The 15,273-nt window shown below is 38.7% G+C and overlaps 1 protein-coding gene across 2 annotated transcripts in view; it reads right to left on the minus strand.

Moving 5' to 3' along the window:
• The window catches only part of st6gal2a (ST6 beta-galactosamide alpha-2,6-sialyltranferase 2a), a 46,845-nt gene that overhangs the window by 18,855 nt on the left and 12,717 nt on the right, over nucleotides 1-15,273 (minus strand). Inside the window, exons 1-3 of one of the 2 annotated variants that reach the window (XM_055031682.1) lie at nucleotides 4,482-4,527; nucleotides 3,307-3,363; nucleotides 2,164-3,225 (exon numbers count right to left, since the gene is read on the minus strand). In XM_055031682.1, coding sequence (XP_054887657.1) covers nucleotides 2,164-3,133 — 970 coding nt within the window. In that variant the 5' untranslated portion in view covers nucleotides 3,134-3,225; nucleotides 3,307-3,363; nucleotides 4,482-4,527. Of the gene's footprint in view, nucleotides 1-2,163; nucleotides 3,226-3,306; nucleotides 3,364-4,481; nucleotides 4,528-15,273 lie in introns of those variants that run through there. The other variant, XM_055031681.1, reaches the window with a different exon arrangement.

The raw sequence follows: 15,273 nt of genomic DNA on the forward strand, positions 1-15,273 counted from the left end.
TTTCAGGCAGCAAGCACTTCATAGTCTCAGGAAACAAAAATGAAGTTGATAAGCATGAAGCTCAAGCCGAGCTGATTAATCCTACTGCTTATTCTGCATAGCTGTTTCAAAAATGCAAGGAAGCTATACGTGATGTGAAGAAGGCTGATTAGCCACCAGAGGGTTTTTTTTTTTTTTTTTGCTTTTTCTGGTGAGCCATCTGTCGCCGAGTTCACACTCTTACCACTTACAGAAAAGCTGCCAATAGTCGCTTAAAACCCAAGAACACACACATTCTGGTGGCGGGAGATAAAACGTACGAAGCAAAATCTCAACTTTCCTCACAATCAGATTGACAAGCTCATCTGTGAAACCCCCAGGAAACCTGAACACCGTTCATCGGAAGACAGATAAAAGTGACTCTTTTTTTTTTTTAACAAGCCTGTGTGGTTTTTCTCAGGAGTGTGCATAAAGAACCAAGACAAAACTCCACAACATTGTGAACAAAAGGGCTACACTGTATTTCAAACATGCAATAAAAGTTACAATGTGAGCAATGTTTACCGGTTTTATTCCTTTAGAAACAGAGATGTTTCCTCAATCCTCTTTCAGCTCAGTTCTGAATCCAGTCACATTTCTTAATATGAATGCATTGTAACTCTGACTGCATATAGCTGTTGTCCTGATGGACGGCCAAGATATTTGCAGCCTTTAACAGGTTGTTCTTCCAGGTTTGACATATATTTAGCTCCATCCATCTACAAATCAATTCCCCTTTGCTTCCTTGTCAGTGCTAAAGAAAATCAACCCAACAAAACTGCACTGATGTGTTCAGTGTAGTGTGAAGATTACTTTTTGTACTCACACCTGGACCTTGAAGCTCAGTTTTGGTCTCATCTGACTAGAGTTTCTTCTTCTTCCACATGTTTACCATGTCCTCCACATGGTAGAGGCAAAAGTCAAAGGGGATTTTTATAAGACTCCCTTTCCTCACATAAGGGCCAGATTACTGGAGGCTGTTGTGCTGTTGACAGGTCCTCCTATTTGAGCTGTGGATCTCCTCCAGTCTCCAGAGATCTTCCGTGGGATCTCAGTGGGTTTCTCTCTGATTGAGTTCTAGTTTTACAGTTGAACATAGTGTAAACTTTTCTGCCCCTGATTTTTATTTGCAAGAAATGGCTATTCTATCACATCTCAGAAAGTATCTGTGGGTATAAGTTACAATATGGCCCGTTTTAATTTGGTAGTACATTTCTCCAGCAGTTATGTGCCGATTGCAGATTTTCCTTGCAAATTTCATTACCTCCTTGCAGCAGATTTACATTAGAACTTGAGTGTTTTGTTTTTTTAATCTGACCTGCTAATCTCTAGACATGCACAGGAAATAAAAAAAAACTGCAAGTAACTACATATTACTCAGAATTATTTGTGTCTTATTCATGGAAATATGTGTATTTGTAGAATGCAATAAAGTTTCCAAGTGTATCACACAAAATCTTCTAAAATCTCCTGTTGTAATTTCACTACCAACACAGCTTTGCATTCAGGGCATGCTGGAAAATACTTCTTTCATCCTGTTGTGAAGAACAATGCAATTTCCTCCAAAAATATGTTTTAATATTTGAGAAAGTACAGACATTTCTCCAGAACTTTGTCTGCATCGTTTTATGTTTCTTTCTCATGCTCGCAAAATGAGTCTTCTTGACTATAGACAGGTGACATGAAGTTTTCTGACTGAACTCATAAAAAAGTTAAATTTTAATGAAATGCCTCAAGTTTCAATAGCAAAGCAGCAGCTTTCCAAACAGATCGTAAACATTGGAAGAGCCGAGGAGCGGCTGACAGAATGTAGCAACATGTGTGGGAGTGGCAGCACACAGTAACTTTATGCATCAAACATCCTGTCACATTAACACATTTTTCTGGCAGCTTATTAAAATAATATTAAATTGTAAGAACAGTTCAATAAAATGTTTTTCTTTTGCATCTTTGACACTGCATCTACTAACAGCATTGATAGTTTTCACGTGTGAGAACTACAATTTGCTGCCCTTTGTTAAAACATATCTATGTGCTTAATCTACCACAGGAAGAGGAGTCTCAAACTAACAGACTGAAACAGATAAACCAGCTTATGCTTCATAACTATTATAGCGCTTATCAATGTTTGTTTTCAACACTCACCTATTTCCTTGCCCAGTCTGGAGCGCAGGATGGCACCAGCAGAGGTGACCACTGCACAGCTTTTGAAGCCACTCCTGCCCTGTTGTTTGTTCAGCTTCTCCAGTGGAAGGGATGGCACAAAGTCTGCCCAGCCCAGAGAGGAGAAGGGCTCCTCCAACCCATCCACCGTTTTCAGCTGAGCCTGGGCTTTCATTTGACACAACAACTCTTTGGCGCTCTGGGAACCTTTCCGATGTCCGTTGTAGAAAACGTGATGTTTGTTTGCGCTCATGTAGTCCTTCATGGCGCGCTGCAGTCGGGGACTCAGCATGTCGGCGGACGCGTGGCCTTTCCACAGCCTCTGCACCACAGAGGCAGATCGGGAGAAATAGTAATCTTCCAAGTCAGAAGACTCTCCACCAGGTCTCCCGTCTTCTGCAGTCCTAATTTTGTGCTCAAGATCTTGATCTTCTCTGCCGTCCTCTTCATCCTCACCGGCGTGGTATTGAGTGGCACTGATCTGGTTCTGGTACATTCGCTCACGACTCTGGACTGCAGGGTCTGAATGAGAGCCCACATTCTCTGTACCAAAAGAGGACCAGGCAGCCAGGCTCTGCGGGTCCAGGTACTCTTGGTGACCCGCCTCCTGGCTACCGTAAGTCACATAAGGGCTCTGGCTTGCCTCCATGCTAGTCTCTGAGGTTATGGAGCTGGTGGAAGGTTCTGGTCCTGGTTCGTCTCTGAGATATGTTGTAGTTAATTGCAAAGCCAGTTCAGGTCTTAAACCAAAGATGGCATTCTGCTGATTGGAGGCTTGTATGGAGGCCAGCCGCCTGGTGTCAGGATGCTGGGACAGTAACGAGCCAATAGAGGTCAGAGACTCATCCGCACGGGCATCCAGGAAGTAGGACAGCAGAGCAAGAAAGACCAGGACCCAGACCAGCATGGCCACCAACAACAGCCTCCGCCACTGCTTCATGCTGGACTTCATTACTGTTCACTCACATAGACACCCATGGAGCTGGCCCGCCAACAACAAATCCCCTTAGCCAGGACTCAACCCACAGGTCAACTGGGGAAGGGCTGTAAAACAAACCTTAAAGTTACTGCTTCAGGCAAAAGGGAAACATGTGGAGAGTTACTGCAGGCTGGTGAAGCACTCACCTGAACTGATGCCTTTATTTCCTCCTGCCCATGAGTCTGTTATGTGCAAACAGGACCCTGAGGAGAGGAATGGAAACAGTTAGGAGTGTGAAGAAACCATCTGTAGGCCTTATAGTTTGTGCAGTTGGACAACATCTGACCCCTATCCACACAACTGCTACGTCACGACTTGCAACAATCTTAAGCATGGATCAAAGTATGTTGGATTAAGCATGGATCAAAGTGATCCAAACCTTGGAAATGATTCAGCGGCGTCTGAAAATGGCCTCAACCAGGTGTGAGGTGTGTCAAGTTTCAGCTCATCCCTGCTTGTTCACAGTTGTCTTTGTTTTGTACAACATGCATAGCTACTGCTGTGAATGTGAACAGGAGCTAGAAAAATACCTCATTGATAACATCTCAGGTGCATCAACCACTTTAACAAGATTTCTTTAAAATGATCTCTGGACAGACTGAAACCAGTCATCAACGTCATGTGTTGAGAGTGGCTGATCTGCTCTTTTGTACCACAGGAAAAAGATAAAAGGTCAAAGTGTTACCCTGCAACCTTGGGTGGCAGAGTAATGTATTAGAAAAGATCTGCCTCCAACATGTGATGCTGTGACACAGAAAAGATAAGATACACACGTTGAGTTCTCATTAACATCCAACGGAAGATTTATTCTTTTTCTTGTGCAAACATACTCCATATTCAGTACTTTATATCTTTTGTCATTTAAAAAAAATAAATCAAAACAAAAGCACATGAGTTTGTTTTCAACCACTCCAACAGCTTTCCTTCTACACAGATAAGATATAATTTACTATTTAAACATCTTATAACTACTGGAGCCTAGAAAGATGAAGCCTATTGAACCCGTTACAAAATAGCAATATTTTATCCATCATAAAAAGAAAATCCTAACTGAAGAAGGCAGAATGCTCCTTTAATGGCGCGTCTCGTTACTAAATGACACATTAACGGCCCTTAGTTACGATGACTTTGGTTCTTAACAAGAAAACACAATTTTACAGAAAAATAAATAAAAATAGTGTAACAGTCTTTTAAACGTTTCTCCACACAGTACTCCTCACAAACAGCACAACATGACTCACTTAGTCGACTTCCCATTAAATAATATATTCAATTCTCAAAAGTAATCTATATTCAAGTATCAAGATACATTTTAACTAACCTGTGACACAGAAAATATGAGACACACACGTTGAGTTCTCATCAACATCCAACGGAAGATTCATTCTTTTTGCGAGCTCAATCTTTTCTATGCCGCCAATGCAATGCGCCCCTAGTGGTCACGTGGAGAATTGCATGGACTAACTGAAATGACGCTAAATAACTTGTTACAACAAGAAATTAAAAGATACAAAATAAAAAAATATGTTTGAGGTGTCTATGTTCTTACTTATTGTATTTATTTTTGGTTGGTTTTCACCCCTCTACAAAAGCAATTTGCCCAACTTCTTAACCTCCCAAGATTTCAGTTACCGTTTAAATAAGCCCCAACAAACTCAATATATGGAGCCGACATCCTCAGCCTACTAGCTCCAAAGTCTCGCCACTGAGATCCAAACACAAGTTCCCAAACACAAGATATACCCAAAGGACTGCATCTGGATATCCTCAGTACCAAAAGACAGTTCAGCTATCCAAACTCTATAGATGTGATATTTTTTTCATAATGACCAATTTATACATCAGTCCCCCAAAAATTCCCATATTAAAGATCAGTAAAACTGGAGTTAAGAAAAACACAACCTTAAATGTTGCCAAAGAAACAAATATTTCTATGCAAAGGGGAAATATGGAATGAGTTTTTCAAACGATGATTTCATCATCTTAAAATACGTTAAAGTTTGTAAAAATGAACCGAAATAAGTCAATTAAGTCTGCCAGAATATCAAATCCTTAACAATCGAATTGCACATTTGCTTTTATATCAACCATGATCTCAATTCATTTTCTATCACAGATTTATCTCATTCTGAGTCAAATGTTCATGACAAACGAACTAAAATGGGCCAAGTTCCTGCTGAGTGTCCTTAAGTTTAAGAAATTTCACAGAGAATGATTATGCACATGAGTCTCACCATTTATTTTCTGTTTCCTCTTTTGACGTGTTACAGTTAATATTGGAGCACAAACTGGTCCTGTGATTCAGAGCATGATAGTTTCTTTTATTCCTTGTTGCAGTGAATCCCACAGTAATTACTAACAATATCATTAACTGACTGGCTTACTTTTAACATCTTTAACAATTCTCATCCAATGTGTTGGATGGATTCTGTGAAACACACAACAACAAAAGGTGAATAAATGAAGCATTAAATTGCCTCAGATCTGTGGTCTACAATCCTCTCAACCACATACAATTATGACTTTTGGTCTCTTAATGCTTGAGCGTTTTTGTCGACAACAGAACGTGAGAGAGATTGGGGTAGAGATGAGCAGAGCTAAGCATGAGAGTTAAGCCTCCTCCAGTCCTAATTACAGCTTCCTGTCTTCGTAGCTGCGAGTCCTGTGGAGTGCAGCAGAAGTGATCTCAGGTGGCCCTGTAGCCTGGCCTCTTTTGAGTTTCTCTCCCAGGGTCATGCAGAAGACTAAAGCTCATCATGCTGACCCTAAACTCAAAGAGAGGAAAGCAGCAGGGGGCAAGTGGGCTAGAGGGAGCGCTGACAGTATGGGAGAAGAAAAAATACAAGATGGAAAAACATGCATCTGCACGAATGCATGCGACTGTGGCTGAATAGATATATCAGGCACGAACAGATGAAAGCAGATAGTCGCATAGTAGTGTATATAGAGACAACCTTTTTTTAACCTGCTGTCTGACAAAGTTGTTTTTATTGGCACTGTTTCAGAATAACCAAACAGATTTTTTAAGATACATTTTCCGAAATGCAGAAGCTTGCATACATTTCCTTACTATTCGATAGCATTGCCTTCTAAACTATATGACTTATTTTAAATGTCAAGTCAACTTTTCGAGGTTTGTAGCATCTTATTCCCTCAACAAAAGTCAAAGTGTTGTTTTGATTCTTTCATTAACGTTTGAGGAATCCTGCAAAATTATTCGCTAGAGTCCCCCTTGCAGAAAAACATCAACACAACATGATGCTGTCAACCCCCTATAATGCACAGTTTACATTGTATTCTAGTTTGCTGGCTTCACTTTTTTTCTCCAAATATAATAATGGTAAATATGAGTAATGATGCTTGAACAGGTCAACAAGTCTCTTCCTGATACCTTAAATGATTCATTTCGATTGTTCTATGTATACCACACAATAAAACCGTGTTTAAAGTGCATCTTAAACACTCTCACAGGTGTGAGAGTGAAACCATAATCTCGTTTCACCTGGTTTCCACCTATCGTGGGCTAAAATGCTCATGCTATCCAAAGACCCTTTTCTAAATGAACAAATTAGCACAACATATTGCTTTGAAAAATCTTGTAGAAAACTCAATCTTTTCCCTTAAGGCAACAAGCCTTCAGCACAGACCAGACCATAATCTGCAGCATATTTGGTCGAACCTTCTTAGAGCAAATGGGGCTAAAGTGAAAAAAAGCGGCATCTACAAAAGGAAAGTAACAGCATTCTTTTGAAGAGAAACATAACCGGAAAAAGACAAACAGGTACTTTGCAGTCGTGCTGTGAACAAGCAAATGTCATCTGTATGCATTACTGCTGCATGGCACCCCGCTGGCGAGTGCTCCCCGAGGCGTGACGCGCAGGCAAGGGTGCCCGATGGTTGCTCAACCTCACCTGATGGTGACCAAGATGTGCGTCTCTGTTGCTGTGGTGAAACACGGGTGTGCGGCACAGATGGAGAGGCGGAGGTGGAGGAGAGAGCTCCTCTGGTGAGCTCTTCACAAAAGGAACAACAAAACGGGAAGCATGGAAAAGCAACGTTGCCAGACATCAAATGCGAACTAAATGACTTGGCAGGAAACAATGAGCAACAAAAGGAGCCTTTTGGAATATAAATGAAAACGGTTGTGGTTTGCCTGAATAGACTTCAGGTACACAGAAATGCATGAGTAAGAGTAACAACAATTAGACATGTTTTGCTATGTTTTTTGTAACAAATAAGCTGTTTTTGAAAATGTGCTGTGGACTAAAAGAGTGTTGCACAACCGCAAACAAACCAAAAGTTGGCCACACACCTAATCTGATGACACAAGCACTAATCAGAGAAGGGGCCAAGATTAGCCGTATGGTAACTGAGGATGATGGGAAGATGGGTGAGGCCAAATACGAGACAGTTCTCTAGAAAATCTATTTCTAGGGAAACGCATTAAAAGGTTCCACAGACTGGTTTAGATCCAGCATAGGCACGTACATCAAGGTGTTAAAGTGACGCGTCTGAACTTGAATACAACTGCAAATATTCCACAGAACTGAAAAACCGGTCTTCTCACATAGTTTTCACAAAGAATGACAGATGTAAAACATTTTTCCTGTTTTACATCTGTAAAACAGGGTCTATTTTACAGATGTACAAAGCTGGTGCAGAGTTCAAGGTGCAAAATGTGTCTCTAAAATGTACGCAGTTACACAAAGTTCTAAAATATTTTTTACAATAATTTAAAGGTGTAATTTTTTTGTGTTGATCCACAACATAAAATGGTGTTTGCAATGTGGTAAAAAAAAAAAAAAAAGCTAAAACCTCTCAGGGCTTTTTGAACATTAGTGTACATAGATTACTGCAGATGTCTCCGAGATTTCTGTGGTTGGCTCCGTTTTCCTACACACAGCATCAGCAAAATGATTTAAATGAACTAATGTCAGCTGGAAAATACATAATCTCAGTTTCCCTGTGTTTTTCTGAGCTGGTCAGAGAAAACCCTCGAAGAAAGGGACAGGTTATCGCACGTCTAGTGACGGCAGACATTTAATCCAGTCATGGATTAACTTAGCTATAAACAATATATTTTAGTAAATGGATATTTCTGGTTTTAAGAAAAATAAATGAGCCAATAAAATATGTGTCTGAACAGTGTTTGAAAAAATTAAAAGTGATACGGACTCATACTCAGTGGTAATTGGTGGCTGAATTGACTAACGACAAACATTTCAGTGAAAGTTATTCTGAGTGGCTGAAGAGATGCCAGGCTGATGATTCTTCCAAAAACAAGAGTAGTTTGCCGCCTTGTTGGTTCAACAACTAAATAAGCTTAGAGGTGACATATAAAATAAAAGAAGTCAGAATAAACTCAGACAGGTGCAGAAATAAAAATAGTTGTTTTCTGGCAACAAAATAGTTAAGACTTAAATGAACCTCTGTGAAGGGTTTTTTAAGAATATCAAAATATCCAGAATCCAAATGTTAAGATTCAAAGAGAGTGTTTTTTGTCATCACAAACTCAGTTTACAACTGCACATGATATGACATAATATATCAAATTTGCAACAACTTTCCTTTAGTGCTGATGTGACCTGAGCCTGCATCTGTTGGAGATTAAAATGTTTATTTTTTTTGTTTATAAAACTAGACAGATTTTAGTGTCTTTACACTCACTTGTGAGAAAACCCAACATATTTCTGCCCATTTTCAAATGATTTAGCTTTTTTTAGTTGGTTGAATTAATCAGTCATAATGAAACATGATGCAACATTTTCATTCTTCAATTAAATAAATAAATGCTCTCTGTTCATCACAACAGAGATGCCTCTTTTTTTGCAAACATGAACTACAAAGCTTTACACCCATCCAACAATGTAGCACTCTCCAGCTCTGTTTGCAATAAATAAATAATAATAACTGTGGAGATTTTATTCTACAGCAAACCTTGCACAAATCTTTCATAACTTCCCAGTGGCTTGACTGTGCGGGTATGAGCCATTCAGAAAATGACAGATTACAGGGTCAGGATTTCCATTTATCTCTATGGAAACTATTGCAATCTGATCTCTTGTCTTTGCACATTTCTTTCCCTCCAGCTCACTGCAACATTTCACTATTATTTAAATAAATTGACAATCACCACATCCCTTCATGTTCTAATGCTTAGTCTGGTTGGTGCCTGCTTGTAGTTTAGGGAGTAGTTGAAATGTAGCTGGGTTTCAGGCAGGTTTTTCTGGAAATCCTTACAGATGACTTGAGGTCTGACTGTGACTGAGGCGCATCTATGCGGCATGGTAGCAGATTTTGTCCTCCACCCTCTTTCCATCTCAGTGCTTTCATGCTGAATTTTCCTCACCCAAAAGGTTTTTAATGACCAAAACTTTCTGTGGTTGTTTGCACAAAAAAAAAAAAAAAAAAAAAGAAAAAGAAAACTGCAAACACACATTTTTCTAGCCAAAATTTATGAGGCTGCTTCGTGCATCTTCAGTGTTTGGGGACGGCACATCCCTGTTAGCCTCATTTCTTTTTCTGCTACTGGCTTTAAATAATGCTGCACTGAAATACTGGCCGACGCCAGAGTCTCCAAAACACAGATGCGTCGACAGTGTTCATCCCTAAAAGTGCAACAAGATTGCAGTTGTCAGGCAACACTGGCAAGATAATTAAATGTTTGTTAGGAGTCATTCCAAAAATGCTCAAATATGTGCATGTTCCTTTTAACATGACAAAATGCTCATTCTTGAAGAGATAATGGCTTGTTTTGTCAACACATGCAGCATTCTGACATCTGGCCCATATTTTTTTAGTCTACGTTTACTTACTTGCATACTGATTTCCTGTCTGTGCACCAAGTAATTAACCTGACGCACCAGATGGACTGCTACACTGAACCAACTGGGAGATAATCTACAGGTACTGGAAGACACTTTCAAAGACATTTTTGTCAAAAAGCAAAATTCTTAGCAACACTAAAAAAAAAAAACAAGAAAAAAAGAAAAGCCATTCACAACATTTCGTTGTGAGATTTTTTGAACAATTTTGGCGAGACAACCCCAAAAAGTTTTAGATCTGTGATGTTGTGATGTTTTTAAATCCACAGAACAAAATTGGACATCTCCAGTGAGTGATTGTCATTCTTTAAATTTCTGCAATTTCTGTTAATATATGCCAAAAAAAGAGAAAAGAAATAAAGAACAAGACTTAAAAGCACTGTTAAGAAAGATGTGTAAAACGCCTTAATGTATAAATAAATGTTCATCTGCCTTTGTATTTTGAGTTATTACTCCGTTGAAAGATGATGTATTCCAACAGAATAGCATAAAGTCCCAGCATGTTCTGGTTCAACCAGTTGCAGTGAACCGCAGATGCAATTTGATAGCCGTGTAAGAACGTACCTCGAAGCTAATAGCCGTTCACCATATCAAAGAAAATTCTCTTCATGCTGCCCTGCTGAAAAACCAGTGGGAGAAATCCCATATTCTGAATACTTTAATCGTAGCCACTTTGAAAAATTTATCAGACATGTTAAAGTGGTTCTGTGCTGAAGTTTGAGCTTTGTCACACGCAAAAAAAAAATGCTACAATGATTTGGCGTTGAAAGAAGATAAAAAGAGAAAGCTGGAGAACGCTCACAGGCTTTCATCTCAATAATATTTTAACAAGAAAATAATGATTAATAAATCACATTGTGTGGCTAGAGGGATATGGCTAGAAATAATTACACTTACATTAGAATGAACTTACAAAAAAGTGCGAGTTAGGTGAGAATAAAAAAACAAAAAAACAAAGAAGCTCGTCTACAAAACCAGCAGCAATTTCTCAGTTGTTCTGCACACTACTTGTCAAAACAGCACTGTTTAAAATCAAATCTGAACCAGAAGACATAATTCTCATAAAATACTAAGCCCTTACACATCTAGGTATGCTGTGAGAAACAACAAAAAAAACAAACATGGTCTTTAATTGTTCCACCTTGAAGGAATGTTATGTTGTTACATTTAGCAAACAAACCCAGTAATGTTACCATGCCAAAAAAATCACAAGTCCTGTATTTCTCTAGTCAAGTCTCTTTTCTTCCATTTTACTTCCTTTAATTTATCTTTATGCATTTTATAGCAGTTAATTTCAGTGACTTTTTGTGTAATTTCCATCTTAGTCAGATTTTTCATCCTCAAATCTCAATTTATTGTGTATACATGTGTGTTTCCTGCTTCATTATTGCAGAGGATACCAGCAGTTCTCCATGTATTGTTTGACTCCCTTTAATTGATGAGATCTGTAACAAAACATCATCAGAAACCAGCAGCATCCCAACCATCCCTTCCTGTTGTGTGCGTAGTTTGTTAATTCAACCAAACGTGGTGACTTGTGTCCTTGCTGGGTCAAGCTAATTATTCTCTTAAATAAATAGGTTATATATTAACATTTCTATTGCTGGTAGATAACCTTCCCAATAGCACACGCAAATCTTTTAAGCAGGTTGTTGTGTGCTGCTTGCTACAGAGTACTGCTGACAAGTTTACTTTAAAAAACTCACCACAAACAAATTTCTTTGAGACCATTAGTGCTGTAGTGAAGCCCAAAGAAGAGGAAACCAACTCAAGGCTAAGATTATAGGAGACTTTTACTGCCATAAGTCGAGGGCACACATTTTCAATCTGAAAGCAGGATTTCAAGGCTTTGTTCTTAAAACTTGTCATGGTTGTTCTAAAAACTTGTGCTCTCTTTCAAATATTCACTGTGTTCATCAAAACCTTTCTCCTTGCGCTCGACTCAGATCTCGCAAATCTTTCTGCTCACTTGTGAATCATTTCCTGCTCTCTCTGGAAACCTCTCAGCCAACAGAAGAAAAATGTTATACTGGGTGCGTTTGTTTCCTTTTGGTGGGTGAGCCAGAGTGGCTGACCTGCTTTCAAACTGAGATCCAAGCACAATTACTAAAAGTTTTGAGAACACAAGACATGAAATCCTGCTTTTAGACTGAAGGTGTGTGTTCTTGACTTATGGCAGAAAAATTCCCCCACATGCATTTAAAAGAAAAATGCATTTCTGTTCAGTAACCAGGCCTCTTTGGTGGTTTTTCCTAAATGAATGATTTCTGACATTACATTAGATGATTTTAGTTTTATGTGGCTTATTTGCTCATGCTTTATGTGTTTTATAACAATTCTTTAATAGATACAAGTTATTTGGATTAGATCTCACACCTATTAAAGAAACCTTATGTGGCATTTACGGTACATGTAGTCGCTTAGATGCACTAATTCTTAATTTCTTGGAACTTCAGTTCTTTGTACTATTGCAGACAAACATTTTGAAGAATCATTTGAAAAGCAAACGCAGACAGAAATTCCTGACAGTCTGAGCTTCTCTTTGTCAGGTTTTCCAGCAAGGGGCTTCAAGATGGTGGAAAATGGCTGAGTGGGTGTGTGCACAATTCCAACTGGGAATCAAAGCTATTTCTGGGCCGAGAAAGCCAAATCACACGTTGGAGCTCAATTTATTTACTTCACAACAGCTTTTTAAAGTGATAATCCAAAAAGTCACACCAATTCAACTCTGAACTGTTTGACTGAAGTGCAACTAGATTTTTGTAAAATGTTATTAGATCATTTTCAGACTTGACTTGCACTTTTTACCTGAATCAGCCTCGAGGTTTGGGACTTCCAGAGATGATGTTAACAGTTTTTTTTTTGTTTGTTTTTTTATAGATTCATAATGATGGCCACAGAACTTCCTCTCCAACTGAAGGCTGCATGAAACAACTTCAGGGTTGGCACCAGCAGCAGTCCGCGACAAAAGCTTCCAACTTCCCTAAATAAAAAAAATTTTTTTGTTCTGTTTCCCTAAATATTTGTCAAAAGATCTCCCTCTCAAGGCACTTTGTTGTTGTTGTTGTTTTTTTTGCAATGCATGATTTAATGCAAACTAAGTACACAGTTCTATGTGACTGAAAGAAGGAAGTAATCCAATGAGAAGAACCACAATATGGTGAAGGAGTGTACAAATATAGCAGCCTCAATTGCAATATTGGACAATTGATCTGCATTTTTAGTGGACAACATACTATAGTTTGAAGTAGGAAGAGTGCCATAAAGGAAAAGTAAGAAGTAGAAAATATGCAATAATTGAATCCGATAATCAAATGTCATTTTTGTTTTAAGATTTTGCAGCCCAATATCACATTAACAAAAGGTCGTGGTGCATAAACAATATTTAGCATACATTACTAATCATATTGAAATGTTACAAGTTAAATCTACTCAAATAAGCATAACTGGATATAATTACTAAGGCACGCTTTCTTGCTTATGATTAGTATAAATTGCACTCAGGAAGCAGAGCTGCTTTCATACAACGACAGTTTCTGCATTTGCTGCTCTTTACGGGTCCAGAAGCCTGGTTTTATTGGTCAATTATTCAAAAAGTATAAGCAGTATGATTTAAATGGGTTGAATCTAAAATTGGTAGCGTTTTTTTCATGGTGAAATGCCAAAGGAAAAAAAAACAGTTTATTCTTGCCTGTATACAATGTCTCTCAACCTGATTTTAAACAGCGTAGATTTCAGATGGTAGCGGATTTTAGGTAAGTCAGAGGATCTGACAAGCCCTTCGTCTCAACTGCTGGGCTACGGTTCCTCAGAAATGGCTCTAAAGATCTACTGTCTGAGCACATCAGAAGTCAAATTCTTGGTCGTTCCCATCAGGCTCCCAGTAAGGTGAAGTGAGAAGCTGCTTGACAGAGCATCTAACATAGGAAGCCTTTTCATCAAGAGGGTGCTGGTCTGAACTGAGCACAGCTGTCCACCAGCACTTCATGTTTCCTCCTCCTAACAACATTCCAGAAAAACTGCAAGTCTTCTTCTCTAGTAAGTAATATCTGTAGAACTGTCATGAGAAAAATCCGAGATGTGAAACCAAAGCGATATAGAGAAGCTGGGCTGGTTTACCGCTACAGCAGAGTTGTGCTCACAACCACATCTGGGTTGCAGTGACTCTTGCATAAAGACCAGACACCTTTTCAGAAGCCAACCAAATAAAAGGATGGTGTTACTGAAAGTTAGTAGCCAATAAAAATAGTTTGCATGCTCTGCAAGTGAGTGATCATGATCTTCAGCACTTTAAAAACATAACTTGAAGCTTAAGAAACGGGCCCAGTGATTTATTTTTAGAGCAACATTAAGCTTCTGCAGCTCTGCAAAATGGTCCTGTGGTAGACTGACTTGGTGTTTCAGATCTGAGGGTGACAAGCATAACACTTTGAAGTTGGGTCACTGTGATCGTGCTTGTTTTTGATTTTCTCTGGCTCAGAGTGGTTCTGTCAGACAGCACCACAGATAAACAAAAATAGGAAGTGTCTGCTCCCTCTCTCCGACTGTGGCATTCTTTGCCTTCAACCTGGAAAACATTCGTTTAAAATCTAATAACTAATAAAATACATGTTTCTGGGTCTCGTCCTATTTTCTTTCTGGGACAGATTCAGGTTATTTTCTACAAAACTCTAAGCATTATTGTAGTTAATATGCAACTTTGAAAATGATTAACTGGATTGGTTAATAACTGAGTTCAGAATAACTCCTGTCTTTTTCATTCCTCATTCTCAAATTGTTGTTTATGAAAATATGAACAAACTGATCTGCATGTTCGAGTTCACACTTCCCTCCAATCAGTGAGATGAAATTTTCAAGCAGAGTTTCAATAAAGTCTTGGTTTAACAGGATTTTTTTTTCCTTTTTATCTGCTGCATGGACTGAAGAGGCCCCAAATTAATCTCTGTGTGAGACATTAAAGTGCAAAGCTGTGAAGTAGCTATACAGAGTTTAATTTTAAACACATGGACCGCTTTGTATGAGGAAGAGAGAAATCAATGTGGCCCACATCTCCTGGCTGTTTACTTCATTTGTTTTCCTTTTTTTACATTGTGAAAGCAGTTTTGGTGTTTATGTGATAAACCAACACAAATACAGACCAGAATAGCAAAGAAACAGGAAAAGTATTATTGTCAAAAAGCTTCACAAGTAGAAATATGAATGAAAGTGGCATGTATTTTCATTACTTTGAACCGCCAATTAAAATCTCGTAAAACCAATTGTCTTCAGAAGTGAATAAATGAATCGTGT

This window comes from Poeciliopsis prolifica, unplaced genomic scaffold, assembly GCF_027474105.1.
Source record: "Poeciliopsis prolifica strain line A6 unplaced genomic scaffold, Auburn_PproV2 SCAFFOLD007, whole genome shotgun sequence".
Lineage (NCBI taxonomy): Eukaryota > Metazoa > Chordata > Actinopteri > Cyprinodontiformes > Poeciliidae > Poeciliopsis > Poeciliopsis prolifica.